The sequence below is a fragment of the Eurytemora carolleeae genome, unplaced genomic scaffold (assembly GCF_000591075.1).
Source record: "Eurytemora carolleeae unplaced genomic scaffold, Eaff_2.0 scaffold1029, whole genome shotgun sequence".
NCBI lineage: Eukaryota > Metazoa > Arthropoda > Copepoda > Calanoida > Temoridae > Eurytemora > Eurytemora carolleeae.
The window spans coordinates 81,343-98,141 of NW_019396919.1; the positions used below are offsets into that span (position 1 = coordinate 81,343).

Genomic DNA, 16,799 nt, shown 5'->3' on the forward strand with positions numbered 1-16,799 from the left:
AAAAATTGAATACAATTTTAAGTGGAACCAACCATATTTGAGCCCCGGCTTAAATTTAAGCCGCGGCTCAAATTCTTTAAATTCTAACTCAGGAAAGCCAAAAATTATTTTTTAGTCAAGAACAGGTTCTAGAAAACCCTAAAATGGGAAATTCTGCAACACTGGCCAAAAATAACTTTCTGGACACTAACATCCTTTTCTTCCTCGGTGCAAGAGGGTTAAATCACTCAAAACGAACTTTAAAAAATCAATTAAGCATTCCTCAAAAAACAAATGAATTTTAGTAGAAGTTAAAATGATACTTGTGGTATAGACCCAAATCTTATATTTTACATTCATCTTTTATCAATCTAACGTTAATATTTTTAGGTCAATTTAATATTTCTTCAACTGCAGTTTATGCCAAAACTTCGGAGACATCAAAAATTTTTTTAAAATGTCGATTTGAGAACACTTTAATGGCTTTTATACTATTTAAATCTCTGTTATTGTCAAAATAAATAAGTAGTCATGAAATATTCAGGATTAGTTTAAAGAGCTCCATATAATTATCTAAGTAAACAACTAAATATCTGCAGCATTTCAATATCATTAGGTTCAGAAAACGACATACTATAAATTCTTTTGATACTCCGAACTAGGTAAAACTAAGTATGTCCGGCCGCAGTTTAAGGTAGGACCTGACATCTTAAATCCAATAAACATCTTAAAATAAACCTTATATAATAAATAAAATGTCAAATAAAACTGTAAAAAATAGAAGTTATGTAAAATCTACAACACTATGGAACCTGACCTAAAGGAATCCGACCTATCGAAAAGTTTGGAGTAAATATTTGTAGAAAATATAGCGTAGTTTGTTAAAAATAGTGTAGAAAATATCGAGCAGTTTGTAGAAAATATCGAATAGTTTGAAAAAAATATCAAGTAGTTTGAAAAAAATATCGAGTAGTTTGTAGAAAATATCGAGTAATCCCCGTGCATTTTACCGATTTTAATCGACTCCCCATTATCACTACGTCACGTGGATTTGACGGTTTTGTCAATATTTCAGTAAACTGTGACATCATTTTTTAGCCTTTTTTCTTAAATACTTTTTTGCCGGCAAATACATTTTGAATAAAAAGTATATGCCAAACAAATCCGTAAGGTAAAAGATTGTTAAATTATAAACCAAAACGCGTATGATTTCAAATAGAAGAAACCGAATGCCTCTAACTCTGGTTAGTCCGGTGTGACGTATAACCCAAACCCGACTTCACCTATCTTAAATTTTAACCTACCCTTTTAAAAAATCTGATACAATTAATTAGGTCGGAAAACCCCTTGGTCGGATGAGCGGGTATTATATCTACATTTAAAATGTGGGATCGCGAAGTAATGGCTTAAACTCACTCATCTCATCTAAATAGCCGTTATATTTTTTAATACATTGCAATAAATTGTTTTATATTGTATATTGTATATTGTATATTGTATATTGTATATTGTATATTGTATATTGTATATTGTATATTGTATATTGTATATTGTATATTGTATATTGTTGTTATTTGAAAATTTGCTCAGTTTTAAATATACTCTCAAACAATTGTTTTATTTATTTATATATTTTGTATTTGTAAAAACGTGAATACATGTATTATTACTAGCTCGGGAACCCAGCTTTGCCATGAAACAAAGTTATAAAGTTTTCTTTATTAGAGTCAACCTGTTCTACTAAGAACTTTTAAATCAGGCTATGAACAATCCCTTTGGTTCTACAGAGTACCCCGATCAAGATTTGATACAAATCGGCCCAGGGGTTCCTGAGTTATGATCGAATATACAAACAATCAAACAAACAAAGATTACTACTTTATATATATATAGATGGAAATTCATTCAGAATCAACGCCATCAAACCATTTCTGGTTGTATTGATCGGCTAGCCTTCTCTGGAGAGAGAATAAGTCTCATCAGTAATCACCCCAAATGAATTGAGTCTTGCCACAAACTCAAATTTTAAAATCCTAATATTTTTTAAACCTGATGGTGTAGATTTGCTTTTAATATTTCAAACTTTGATCTATAGTTATAGTTTGAAATATCAAAGGCCTACGACATTGGGTTGCAAAGACATGATTAGAAAATCATAATTTGTGGAAAAGACTCAAATCCTCTGATTATATTCATATTTCATTATCAAAAACTTTGTTACGGAGTAAAAGTATCACATATTGATATTGAAATTTGAAATAAGAAAAAAGTATAATGATTAAGACTAAAACCAAAATTGAAAATAATCAATTTTCACAAAGAAAATTACATTTATCTCACGCATTCAGCCATAAACTTATAGGGCTACCGTTGTGAAGACGACATACCACTCGTAAGGGGACTGTACATGTACAGTCCGAAGTGAAGGAGACTATAAAAGTACAGTCCCTCGTGAAGGAGACTGTACATGCACAGTCCATCGTGAAGGAGACTGTACATGTACGGTCTCTTGTGAAGGGGACTGTACATGTACGGTCCCTCTTGAAGGGGACTGTACATATACAGTCTCTCGTGAAGGAGACTGTACTTGTACAGTCGCTCTTGATGGTGACTGTACTATACATGTACAGTTCCTCGTGAATAGGACTGTACATGTACAGTCCCTCGTGAAGGGGACTGTATATTATCTGTGTTATAAGTTCAGAAATGAATACATACATATATAATTGATGTTTTATTAACACGAAAAAAATTAATACAATTATAACGGCCAAGATATAGTAGTCGCCTGAAGCACCTTTGGACCGACCTGAAACAGAATGTGAATGTGATTATTATTCATAAATATTTGGAAGCTTACAACCGGCCATTTAACTCTGATTGTATCATCTAAACTATGCATTGGTAGAATATAAACTCTGATTATATTATCTAAACTCTGATTGTATTATCTAAATTCTGATTGTATTATCTAAATTCTGATTGTATTATCTAAACTCTGATTGTATTTATAAACTCTGATAAAATTATCTAAACTCTGATTATATTATCTANTGATTGTATATTATCTAAACTCTGCAATTGTATTATCTAAACTCTGATCTAAAATAACCTTAGCTGAGTAAAGATGAAGAAGTGCTTGATGGAGCTGGTTCTCGTAATAAACCAGGGATCCATGCGGACTGTACAACAGCTTGTAGTGCTCAACAGAATATATATATTTATTGATTAAAGGGACTGGACTAAATGATTAAATGATAGACCACATTTTGAAAATCTCAAGACCAGGCGTTTTCGATATTAGATTTTTACGCTGGAATACTGCAATAATAGTGTTTATGAAAGATGCCGCATGGATCGAAGACGGTATAAAAGTCGTCATTGAATTCCCATGTTTATTGGGACACCCTGGATATTTATCATTTATTTTTAAACAAGGGGTGCACTTAGTGAAATTGTAAAAGATTCTATTATTATTTTTAAGTTTGGCACAAGATAATCATGAAAATCTTTTTATGTTTTTAGAAATTTCATTTTAATAAAAGTACTTGTTACCTGGTCCACAATTGAAGATAAAATGTCAATAATGCTTTTCACTGAGTAATCTTTTTGCTTTAGAATTTTCTTTAGATTTTCTTCACATCTTTGTATTCGTTTGATCTAGATACAGCAGTTCATGATTACTCTGAATTATTTAGTTGACAATTGAAAAAGATTTCAAATTTTTTCCGGATAAATTTAGACCCGTAAAGGCCTTAAAAATTATAAATCATTAAAAACTTTTGGATATTAATGGCTGAAGTTTCGTAACCAAATTAAGGAAATATCAGCCTTCTATATGCTTGACAGAGCTGTGTGTAACCTGTTACGAAATGAGTTTTCCACATGGAAAAATTGTTAATGGTTTATTATACTTACGAAACATTTCCTGAAGCCTTATCTTCAGGAAATGTTTCGTAAGGCCTTTACGGGCAAAAATTTCTGAGGAAAAATTGAAAACCCTACAATTGAACCAACCTGATAATTTCTCTTGTTTTGTATTATTTAGTTGACAATTGAACCAACCTGATTATTTCTCTTGTTTTGTATTATTTAGTTAACAATTGAACCAACCTGATTATTTCTCTTGTTTTGTATTATTTAGTTGACAATTGAACCCACCTGATTGTTTATTTTGTTTACTGGAATCTTGTAAAGCTGGGATGGGAGATCATTAAGCTGTGTTGGAAGGTCTGGCAGGGTCGGCCAATTCCTCTGACAGCTGGTGCAGTTACAGGTAAAATTGTACTTCTGCAGACTCTTCTGCCGTTCCTGTTGTACGCATATGTATTAGGTATGTACAATGTGCATGTATTTATTATGTAACCATTTTACATGTATTTATTATGTATGTAAATTGTGTATGTATTTTTTTTACGAGCATAAGTTTATTTAATCATGTTTTTACATGTTGTTACAATCTGCATGATGTGCATTATGTATATATATATATATATATATATATACATGTTTTATTATCATTATCAATGTACATGTGTAACGTAAATGCAAAGAACTTGTTAAAAATAGCTCTCAGTTAAAGATGATACCTGGATATCAGATGAAGAGAATGGTTTACAATAAATATCAGATATTTCTTCACCTTTCCTAAACTCAAAAAAAGTTTCAAATTTCAATAATTTTATTTTAAAGAATTTAGTGAAGTATTATAGGGAAAATAACTATATTTTGATAATCCGCATCATTTGAACATTTGATTAAAATTACATTATTTTAAAAGAATTAATATTATCTCCAAACGTCAATCTTGTACTTAAACTTAAGATCCATATATTCTTAATCTTAAACTTGAAACTTCTACGATCTATATATTCTTAATCTTGTACTTAAAACTTCTACGATCTATATATTCTTAATCTTGTACTTAAAACTTCTACGATCTATATATTCTTAATCTTGTACTTAAAACTTCTACGATCTATATATTCTTAATCTTAAACTTAAAACTTCTACGATCTATATATTCTTAATCTTAAACTTAAAACTTCTACGATCTATATATTCTTGCCTGATAGGTTTACAAGCAAAACCAAATGTCCGAGTACTAGTTGATACTCTCCTAAAAAAAGTTTTAAAAATGTCAGTTTACTTAAATTCAAAGAAAACTATAGTACAATGAGAATTAATAAACTCTGGAATAGGAAGACGACTTTTAGACTAAAGTTATGAATAGTCCAATGAAAATGAGACACAGCATTTGTTTAAGTAGTTCCTAGTATATAAAACTATTTGCGTTGTTGCAACATCAAACACACTTAATTATTGCTTTAATGTCGTCTTCCTGTTCCTCAGTTTTCTGGTTCTCACTGTATTAATTAATATTTATCGAAAAGCAAAAGAGGGTTCAGCTGCGTAGACGTGGTTGAACAACTTCTTTTGATCTCTGATTTATGTTGAAGAGAGGTGATTCAATTTACTTTACTACTTCTTACAATCCATTAAATGTGGTCCGAAAAATATTTAGTTGTTTAACCTATAGTTAGGATCACAGGAGTGGTTGATCAGAGCAAGAGTAGGGTTGGTTACACGACCAATTCTCTGCACGTGGTTTTCATCAAACCCAGGCCCAGTCTTCTCAACCTTAACGTTCAAAAGTCACTTATATGGAAAACCACATTTAAAACTAATCAATTTTCAAACATAAAACATGCATATATGATGCATTCAAGGGTACCGTTGTGAATCGGACTCTACAACTGGAAACTCATTTGAAGCTATGTTTACTGTCCCTTTAAAGATATTTTTAAATAATTCTAACTTGAGTTATTTCGTGAGTATTGTAGAATGCCGCGCGCATAAAATGATGAAGAATGCGCGCAGCATTGATTTCGTCTTCTGAAAGTTTGAGTTCAGCTGATTCGCCTGAACCAAAATATTCTGCTACTCGTAGAACTCTAAACATTCATTCATTATTTACTGTAGGAGAAAAACAAGAAGAACGTTAACAAAAAATAAGACAAAGGAATTGAGTCTTTGCCACAAGCTCTGCTTTTCTAAACCTTATATCTTTGGATTCCAATGTCTTAGACCTTAGATATTTCAAGCTATGAATTCTCTTAGATCAAATAATGTAAGTTTGAAATATCAAAGATTTACGACATTGGGTTCCAAAGATATAGGGGTTATAAATTCAGAGTTTGTGACAAAAACTCAATTCCTTTACAATTTAAGTTTTGTTGAGACATGAATGAATCCCTGATGAGAAAAACAACCACGTGAGCTTGCATCATTAGCTCAGGAGCCTTCTTATTTGCGCTTCCATCATGGGTCACCAGGGAATGAAAGTTCAAGATGTCCTGGAGGGCAAAATTGAAAAAAATGAAAAATAAAAATTTAAAAAAATGAAATGAAATAAAAAAAGTTTGAAAATTAATAATAATTTTTTTCGAGTTGAGACCTAAAAAATCAAATATTAAAGTAATTAAAACATTTGAAAAATATCAAAATTTTTAACTTTGAATAATTAAAATGTCCGATGCTTTTAAGTTTGATCAGAACCTGAGATGAGTAAACTGCCTCCCCCTCAAGGCCTTGAAGTTCATTACGTCCGAGAAAAACATCTGAATCCAGTTCTCAATGATGATTTTATTAAAAGTGGTTGTACGCGTAATTTCAAGTGACCCTCCATGTAAATGCCCGATTTACAATGGTACCCTTGAAAGCTTTGCCTGATGTTAATATCTTAAAAAGCTGATTATTTTCAATTGCATGGTTTTTCTACAAAAGTGGCGCATTTCTAGTGCAAAAAATTATAATCAGAATTAAATACTTTAAAACCCAGAAAAACGAGAATATCCTCCACATTATTAATCAAATAAAAGTTTCAAAGGTACCGGACATCGCCATCTTTGCATGGAGGGTCACTTGAAATAACGCTTACAGTCCCTTTCACCAAATTGTTATTGTTATATTATTAAAGTGCTTTTTCTCTCCTCAAATATTAAGCATTGATTTCCTAGGTTTTCTTGAAAGTAACTCCAAGGATAGGAAGTGAGCGCTCTAAAAGCTAATCTGAAAAATAATTACTGTCATTATTTTCAACTTTTCAATGGGAGAGCACTTTGCTTCAGCGACTGATTTTGATATCCAATACGTTAACTTTTAAAATGGAGGTTGAACGCCTTAAATGGCGCCAATGAGGACGCTTAAACTCTCTCTAAGGAGTCTTGGGCTTAAGACACAAAAGTTTCCCGTTTCTTTTATAATTAAGCTATCCTAGAACTTTGAAAAGGGAAGAATTGATATAAAAATATATACCTCCAGGCACCCAGATTAGCTTGGTATAAAATATCAGTGAACATACATTCATACTTGTGATACGAACTCGTACTTATCTCCCTGAAAAAAAATTCCTCAACTTTAATTTTTTAATAAAAATAAAAATATTAGCTTACTTGCAATCGTCTGAACAAAAAATGACACCAGAGCATCTATCGCAAGGAATAGGCCTCTAAAGTATTTTATATAATTGTTCATTCACCACAAGCTATGATCGTCTAATTTATTTGTAATGTAAATATGAATTAACCTTACAACAAATGAGACAGTGCCAGCAGTGGGTTTTACTGAATTCCTAAACATTTAATTATTTAAATATACAAAAGTAAATAATTGTGATGTCAAGAACCGAATATTATGTATTGGAGAGGTTGCTGATCTACCTACCACCGGTTCAAATCCTGAATTCAAAGTTAAAGATTCATGGGTATTTAGGTAATTAATTGGAGAGTGAATAAGTGATTCAGGATTTGAACCGGCGCTAGGTAGTTCAACAACGTCCCGCGCAACTCATAAAATCCAGTCCTGCAGGTCCTAAACTCCATGAGTACCTTGTCAATAAGAGCAACAAATGCATTTTCTACAGCAATGAGTTCCCCGACCTCGATATCTCGAGCAGAGACTGCAAACCTGCCTCGACCGGCCTCAAACTTAATCTTCACTGCATCACTGAAACATTTAAATTTAAGAATTTAGAATTTTAAATTCTTTAAATCATTCTTCTCTTAGGCTTGAATTCAGAACAATATTCTTTTGAAATTGAGAATAAAAGAACAAATGATAAATGCATTCGCTACATTTGCACCAGGAAACCAAGACAGGAGGGGGGGGATTCCCATGATTTAAAGAACTGAAAACCCCCTCCCCGTATCCTAATTCGGTTAGATCAAATAGATTGCAAAAATATAGGGATTATAAAATTAAAGTGTGATGGGACACTATAGTTTCAGTGGAGGTAAATATTTCTATTTACTGATAGCACCGATTCAAGGATTCATAACTCTAATTGGATAATGAGATAGATAGAAAGATAGATGTTACCGCCATACTATTTCATTGATTCAGAATAGACAACAAACACATGACTGAATCCTGATTGGATCAGGCGCTAATGGACTCGGTATACAGGAGTGGCGTGTGCACAATGGTTAGTTCATGTGATTGGCAAAATAAACAAAATAGATTGTGTTACATGTAACAGCCCATGTCATCTTTACAAAGTGAAAATTTGTATTTTTATCCTCTTACAGATACTGTACGCATAATTTCCAGTGACCCGCCATACAAAGATGGCAATGTCTGATTTAGATCGGTACCCCTAATAAATTTGACTGATCAAGTATGAATCCATGTTTATAAATTCAAAAACTGATTATGTTCAATAATGGGTTCTCTACAGAAGTTACTCGCACATTTCCACTATACATGAAAAGTCATAGGAATTAAACAATTTTAATCCTAGAAAAACCACAATATCTTCCACAGTTTTGATCAGATTAAGGCTTCAAGGGTACCGTTCTGAATCGGACATTGTCATCTTTGCATGGAGGGTTATCTAAAATTACGCTTACAGTCCCTTTATTGTACTTAAGAAAATTGAATATACCTGAATGCGGGAAACTTTTTATTAGATGCTAGTTTTGGTAAGATATGTTCAGGACTTGGGTTTCCATCTTTTAATAGTTTACTACTATTCCTCTCCTTGCTATTCTTTAGTTTGTTCAGCACAACATCAAACTCGTTAAACTTCTTCTTCTTTTTCAGTTCGTCTAACTTTGATAGCTCAAGATACTTTTGAGCGAGCTTTATATCCTGGAAAAGTATTTAAAAATGGATTATCCGAAAGAGTAAAGATATTTTTGCAATATTTACAAACCTCTTTTGCTTCTTCTATCTTTTCCATGGCAAATCTACTTTTCGCACGTCGTTCATGAAGCTTGAATACTAGGTTATCAGGGTAACCTAGCCTTAAAAAAAAAGATTTTTTTATTCTACTAAAAATTCTGAATAATTGAGCTTGATTCTGCAAGATAATTTTACCTCATTGCTAGATCAATATCCTTTTCAACTAAATCATGTTCTCCAAGATCAAACCACAGAGCAGATCTAAGATTTAAAAATGTGAATTTAGCTTGAAAAGGGTATTTCAAAATATTTTACCTATTAGCAAGAATAAGGGCTGTATCTTCTTTTTTACTGAAATGAAACATAAGATGAAGAAATAAGTATAAAAATATCAAACTTAAATGGAAATGTCATTCTGTCTGTATGTATTGCATATGCACTATGTATCTACAGCGTCTTATTATACACTAGCTGAAGGACCCGGCGTTGCACGTGAATTTTTTTTTTGAATTTTTGCTAGCCTTTGTTACTCCCGGGATACCCTTGGGTTCCCTTTAAAAATGTCAGTCCATTCGGTACAGTACCTAGAGTACATGAGAGCTTGATTGTATTCTGTAAGTTAGTACAAAGATATGAAGTATCTAGACATGAGAGCGTTAAATTGTACTCTGTAAGTTAGTACAAAGATATGTAGTACCTGGAGTACATGAGAGCTTGATTGTACTCTGTAAGCTAGTACAAAGATATGGAGTACCTAGAGTACATGAGAGCTTGATTTTACTTTGTAAGTTAGTACAAAGATATGAAGTATCTAGAGTACATGAGAGCGTTATTGTACTCTGTAAGTTAGTAAAAAGATATGTAGTACCTGGAGTACTTGAGAGCTTGATTGTACTCTGTAAGTTAGTACAAAGATATGAAGTATCTAGACATGAGAGCGTTATTGTACTTTGTAAGTTAGTACAAAGATATGTAGTACTTGGAGTACATGAGAGCTTGATTGTACTCTGTAAGCTAGTACAAAGATATGGAGTACCTAGAGTACATGAGAGCTTGATTGTACTCTGTAAATTAGTACAAAGAATGTAGTACCTAGAGTACATGAGAGCTTGATTGTACTCTGTAAGTTATTACAAAGATATATAGTACCTAGAGTACATGAGAGCTTGATTGTACTGAGTAAGGGAGGTTAAATTATCCCCCGAACCATAGCTTTTGTTTCCCTTTTCCTTCATAGCTCGGCACAAATCAGAATTCTTCCTAAACGTAAACAAACATGTAAAAAAGTTTTCACAAACTGAATTAATGAATATATCCCGTAAACAAAAGTAAACTGTGTATAACATTGAAATCTTAAATGGTTTTAATTTTAACTCCTCTTCTTATTGGAACTATTGGAACAAAAATATTTCGAATTTGTTGTATGTAGCCAGATAAATTTGCTTTCCTCATACAATTGTTTCTAAAATCAAAACGGGAACTATGAGGTCACAAAGTCTTTGATAATATTGCATAAATTTCACCTTCTCTTTCTATCTAATAAAGTGTGACATTCTCTGTTTTTTTTCATCCAGTCAATGTTTCATATTTACTAGGAAATAAACACTCTCCATGAACTCAAATATTTCAAATATTTCAAATATTTGACCTAGCAAAACCTTTGATATTTCAAATATTTGATCTAGCAAAACCTTTGATATTTCAATTTTTTTGATCTAGCAAAACCTTTGATAATTCAAATATTTGATCTAGCAAAACCTTTGATATTTCAAATATTTGATCTAGCAAAACCTTTGATATTTCAAATATTTGATCTAGCAAAACCTTTGATATTTCAATTTTTGATCTAGCAAAACCTTTGATATTTCAAATATTTGATCTAGCAAAACTTTTAATATTTCAAATATTTGATCTAGCATAAGTTAAAGTTTGAAATATCTAAGGTTACGCCTAAAAAGTTGAAAGGATAATAAACAAATTAGAGTTTGTAAGTGCACAGTTCCTTTGTAAGTCATACGAAAACTCTAATTCGTATATAAGCTTATGGAAAATCTAAAATAATTTTGAACGGAATTGAGTCTTTGCCACAAAATCTAATTTTCTTATATTTTTATTTTTTGCTTATATCTGTTTTATTATAGGATGAACTCCTGATGATGCCAACGTTTGTGGCGAAATATATTGAGAAGAAAATGATATAATTCTAGAGAGTAGGGTTGGGATTTGTTTAAAAATGATCCAAAGTATATTTGCAAATTGATGGTGTAAACCTTTGTTTACACATCAGGTTGCAAAGATGTAGGAAATTATAAAATCTATGAATGTTAGTCATCGAAGTTTTAGACAGCCTCTACTTTAAAGCGTCGCAATTCGGCTTAGGCGTTGTTTTTACAACAGCAACTCGCTTGTACTTTTTTTTAGCCCCAGGCTTATACATTCTAAAAACGCGACGGTCTTGTTTATAGCTTAAGTTTTAAAGGAGTAATTCTTAAAATACTGTTCGATTTTTGTGTGAGAGAGGGCAATTCACACTGCATATCTCTTGGTTCACAGTGTTACAAAGACTCAATTTCTCAATATTTAACCTGTTCGAAGATCTATCTTTGTCCAGCTGAACCTTGTAAAGGGTTTCAGAAAACTCAGAAATAAATCTATTCAAAATATTTTTTACAATTGTATAATATGATTTTTTTAAATTTTTGTCATATAATAAATTCAGTGATAACATATTATGAATTCAGGGATATTATATTTCAGGGATATTATATTTTAGGGATATTATATTATGGATTCAGGGATATTATGTTATGAATTCAGGGATATTATATTATGATATTATATTATGAATTCAGGGATATTATATTATGAATTTAGGGATATTATATTATGGATTCAGGGATATTATGTTATGAATTCAGGGATATTATATTATGGATTCAGGGATATTATATTATGAATTCAGGGATATTATATTATGAATTTAGGGATATTATATTATGAATTCAGGGATATCATATTATGAATTCAGGGATATTATATTATGGATTCAGGGATATCATATTATGAATTCAGGGATATCAAATGAAAATCTTTCTCTAAGTTGTTGAAAGAAAATATTTTCCTAATTCTCTCGATATTCTTCTCCTCTGTATCTTCATCATTTTGCCACAAGTCCGGGTCTTTCTACGTAAAAAGCATCGTTAACAAACAAATATTAATCTTGAAAAACTTCTGAGAAGGGTTGGGCACGTTCCAGCTTTTTCTAGCCGTTTCGGTAACGGTTAGTTCAACCGTTTAGAAAAAGTTCAGGTAGTCGTTATTTATTAATGTAAGAACAGAAATTTCTATTTGTTAACGGTATTTTTCGTTTCGTTGACTATCTCAATTTTATTAACGGCATTACGGTTGTTTGTAGTATTAACAGCGTTAACGATTGGCCAAAACTTGAAAACTTTTTTTAAAAAATCGTTAACGGTTTATCAAATTATATTTAGGTCTCAAGCTGTTGCCAAATAGCAAAACAAATCTTAAAAAATTCCATCATATAAATAAAGGGGGAACCAATTGAAGACGACATTTAAAAACATAAAAATACAAGTTTCATGCTTTTATTCGATATCAGGAAAAAAACTCAATTTTTGTTAAACTGTATATTGGATTAGATATTATACGGTTATAGTAGGTGATTATATCAAACAATGAAGACGACCTTTTAATTAAGCTTTGATTTTTAATTAAAGAGAAGCTTTTTTCATCTACAACTTTTCTTTGTTTTCATGTTTTTGTGTATCCATGCTGTTTAAAAGCTTGAAACAAATCAAAATTGAAATCGAAAGTCGTCTTCAGTATATTGATAAAATCGCCTACCGCCGTAGGTGAGGTGACACTGATATTACGCAGCGTAAGGCAGAAAATTAATTTTGCGCCCCCCTTTTTCATTCATTTGCGGCCCCTTAAGCTTATGAAATTCCCGTAGAAAAAAAAAATAAATTTATGGTAAAATTTTACCTCTAAACTGATATCACAGAATACTTTGTGTAGAAAAGATTGATTCGTCATTTTTTCTGAAATATTTCATCATAACTTTTTTTTCAAAGGTTTGTACTAAAATTGTGTGTTCTGAGAATTTAATTCCTTTTCTACAGTAATAGAAATATTGTTGATACTTTTCATATTGTACAAAAGTATCTAAAAAAAACTGTGCTATAGGAATCATGAATATTGAGAAATCCAAATAGATAATCAAGTACAATAGGTGGCAACAGAGAAATGAACCAATTATACACAACGTCATGAGTGTCAAATATAACAAGGAAAACGAAATTGTCTCACATTAGTTGACATGTTTTCCAAGATTAAGTAAAATAGTGTAAAAACAGAAACTAAAGAACACGTAAAATTTCACTTATTATATTGTAAGAAAAGCATTTTATTCTAGAATTATCACTATTATTGATTATTTTGTTGGACACAAAAACGGAAATGACACTTATGACGTCAGAATACACTGTACTGAGAGTGTACAAATTCTATGTTGCCATCTATTGTATTAGAATCTGTTTGGAGAAATCTAATTTTTATTTGATGTTGTTATGAAGCAAAAAGTTTATCCAGTAGCTGCAGGGAAATCAACTATATATGTTTTGTGTTTACAAAAAAGTTTTTATTCAATACAATACATCTAATTATAAAATATATATTTGTGATTTAATTATAGCTTACTAATATCAGCCATGCTTTAACTTTGTTTGTAGAGATGAAACTGTGAAATATCTATGTAAGACGGCAAAGGAATCAGAGGGGGGAAAACGTGCTTTCTAACAATTCAAAAATAGTACAATATATTATACGACATCTATGTAGGCTTTCTCCTCAATCTTCACCGCCCCCCCCCCCCCTTCTACACCATAATTATTGTAAACGGGCAGATACAAGGCCGGTAATAGTGAGCAAAGGGTGGACCGTGGATGGATGGGAAGAATTTCACCTTTTTAAACTAAAAAAAAATAACGACCGCCGACCCCATAAAATATTTTTCACTTGCCCCTTACAGCAGACTAAATTAATTAGCGCAATCTCTCTCTTATTCGAATAGAGCAAGTATTTCCTTGAATGAACTCACAATATATAAATATCTTCTTTTCTGTGGTTAGGGTTGTATGGGTGTTATTGTTTGGTATGTTCTTATTTCTTTTTTTATTATTATGTAAGAATAAACAAGGGTGCATAGCGGGGGGGGGGGGGGCAGTGTCATACCATAGACTTAAAAGAAGAGGGGGAAAAAGTAGCAACCCTCCCCCCCCTAGAATTAATATATCTTTGGAATTTTTTTATTTAAAACTAAAAAATTAGAAAGAAAGAACGCTGCAAGCTTGAGGATGAGTACAAACAACTACCTAAGCTCGGCCATATTTTGTAAATAATTTTAATTTATCTTCATGTTACTTTTCGTTGTACGGTGGTTCATTAGCATCATTTATCTAATAAAAGAAGGGAAAAGTAAGAGAGGATAGAAATAAAAATTCCCAGGTAATTTATTTCAGAAAGCACTTAATTTTTCTTTAATTTGAAGAAAAAATATTCCATCTTTTACACATAATATTGGTTACAAAAATTAGATTTAGTTCCTATTTTTCTTCTCTTTTTTCCTTCTTACTTTCAATTTTTGTTTCCTTTTTTTCATGTTCTTCTTTTTTTAGTCTCAGATGCGTGTCCCCCTGTGCCCCCCTTCGAGGGTAAAAGGGTGATGGGCACATGCCCCTGTGCTACAGGCCTGCTCTAGATATTTGGAAGATCTTGTGGAATACGATTCCAGCTTTTGAAATATTATATTCGTTATACAGGGGATGTAAAAAAAGTGAAATTGTCCAAATATCGGGATTGGAAGTTACCATAGATAAAGATAGATTGCGCATAAGACGACATTTTTCATCTTGAAAGATATAAATGTACAGAGATGTTTTAAAGATATTCCTAATATATAGATTAACTAAGTCGGTTGTGAACATTGGCTGTTCTTATGTCATTGAGTACTTGTGGTGTACATGAGTTCTGTAGAAAGAAATTTAAGTTAGTTTATGATATATTGCTCAGTGAAATATTGTTGTTCAAATAGTTCCATTCCCGGAGTTATTTTACACTCTATTATGAAATCCATTAAAACACCAAACCACCCCGCTCATCATTGAAGTACACTTTGACCCCTAGAAGTATGAGTTCGCGGACTGTATTCATGGTGATTTTGCGTACATAAGCTATCTATGTTTATTTATTTATCTATGAAAGTTACTTATGAGCCTCCTTAAGCAGAGAAAGATTAACATTGCTGGAGATAATTAATTTCTTTATTAAATATCTTTAATGGCTCCAGCCATTTACGGTCTATTACATTATTAACAACGCGAACCGCCGGTTTATGGAACGGTTTATTTCGGTATTAACAGTGCAGAGCGGCAAAAAAAATTCGTTAACTGTTTAAAAACTGTAAAAACAGAAGACGACATTTAAAAACATCAAAGCACTTACAAATATTTTTTATAAGCTAACACATTTTTAAGCAGGAAAAAAACGTAATTCACTCTTTTTTTAAAAATTCGTTTCGTTTTCAATCGTTTATTTTTTTAAAACGGCTGATCCGTTTCGTAAACGATTAAAAACTTAACAGTTTTTGGCGTTCGTTAACGGATTCTTCTGTTAGATTTCGAAAACCTCCATTCCGTTAACGTTACTTTGTAGTCCTAAATAGCCAACTTTCTCCGGAGCACAACATTATCCAGAGCTAAACCTTGAACCAGCATCTAGAGCCAACTTTCTCTGGAGCACAACATTATCCAGAGCTAAACCTTAAATCTACATCTAGAGCCAACCTTCTCTGGAGCACAACATTTTTTTCAGAACTAAACCTTGAACTAGCATCTAGAGCCAACCTTCTCTGGAGCACAGCATTTTTTCAGAGCGAAACCTTGAACCTGCATCTAGAGACAACCTTCTCCGGAGCACAATGAACCTTGAACCTACATCTAGAGCCAACCTTCTCCGGAGCACAACATTATACAGAGCTGAATCTTGAACCTTCGTCTAGAACCAACCTTCTCCGGAGCACAATGGACCTTGAACCTGCATCTAGAGCCAACACTAGATATTTGCAGATCCAATCCTTTCTTGAGTAAACCATAAACCTTAACTTATAGCTAACTTTTCTATGGTAAAACCCAATCTGTAGCTGAATCTGAAACCTGACCTTGAAGCCATTCTTCTCCGGAACAAATCCTTATCTGAAACTAGAACCTGAACTTGGAGTCAAAACTCAAAAAGCTCTAGAGCACAACCTTATCCGGAGCCGAAGCTTTGATCCTCAAAGCCATTCTTCTTCTAAGCAAAACACAATTCTTAACTGAAGATGAAACCTTGACTTAAAAACTAACTTTCTCTTGAACCTGCAGTACTTAAAGCCGACTTTTTGCAGAGTATAACTTAATATCCGGAGCTCAACCTTACACTGTACTTGAAAATTGAACCTTCTCCTAAGGAAAATTTGTTCCGGAAATAATAACACTTTATAATATCAAGCCAACATTATCCGGAGAGAAAGAACCTTATCAGCAACTGAGGATAACATCAACCCAACATTCTCCAGA

General features: G+C 32.2%; 1 protein-coding gene across 1 annotated transcript; it reads right to left on the reverse strand.

Moving 5' to 3' along the window:
- Window positions 1–2,700: 2,700 nt before the first annotated feature.
- On the reverse strand, window positions 2,701–13,222 carry LOC111710120 (SET and MYND domain-containing protein 4). The gene is made up of 23 exons (XM_023484154.1): window positions 13,171–13,222; window positions 12,284–12,345; window positions 11,748–11,813; window positions 10,312–10,422; window positions 9,478–9,513; window positions 9,358–9,423; window positions 9,194–9,284; window positions 8,924–9,129; window positions 7,869–7,986; window positions 7,568–7,612; window positions 7,434–7,489; window positions 7,297–7,377; window positions 6,995–7,050; window positions 6,538–6,599; window positions 6,235–6,335; window positions 5,798–5,933; window positions 5,513–5,619; window positions 5,048–5,098; window positions 4,569–4,626; window positions 4,141–4,290; window positions 3,535–3,639; window positions 3,092–3,181; window positions 2,701–2,788 (listed from the first exon to the last, which is right to left on the reverse strand). Exons 1-23 carry the CDS (start codon window positions 13,219–13,221, stop codon window positions 2,741–2,743), a joined length of 1,953 nt encoding a protein of 650 aa, XP_023339922.1. The 5' UTR covers window position 13,222; the 3' UTR covers window positions 2,701–2,740.
- Window positions 13,223–16,799: the final 3,577 nt, after the last annotated feature.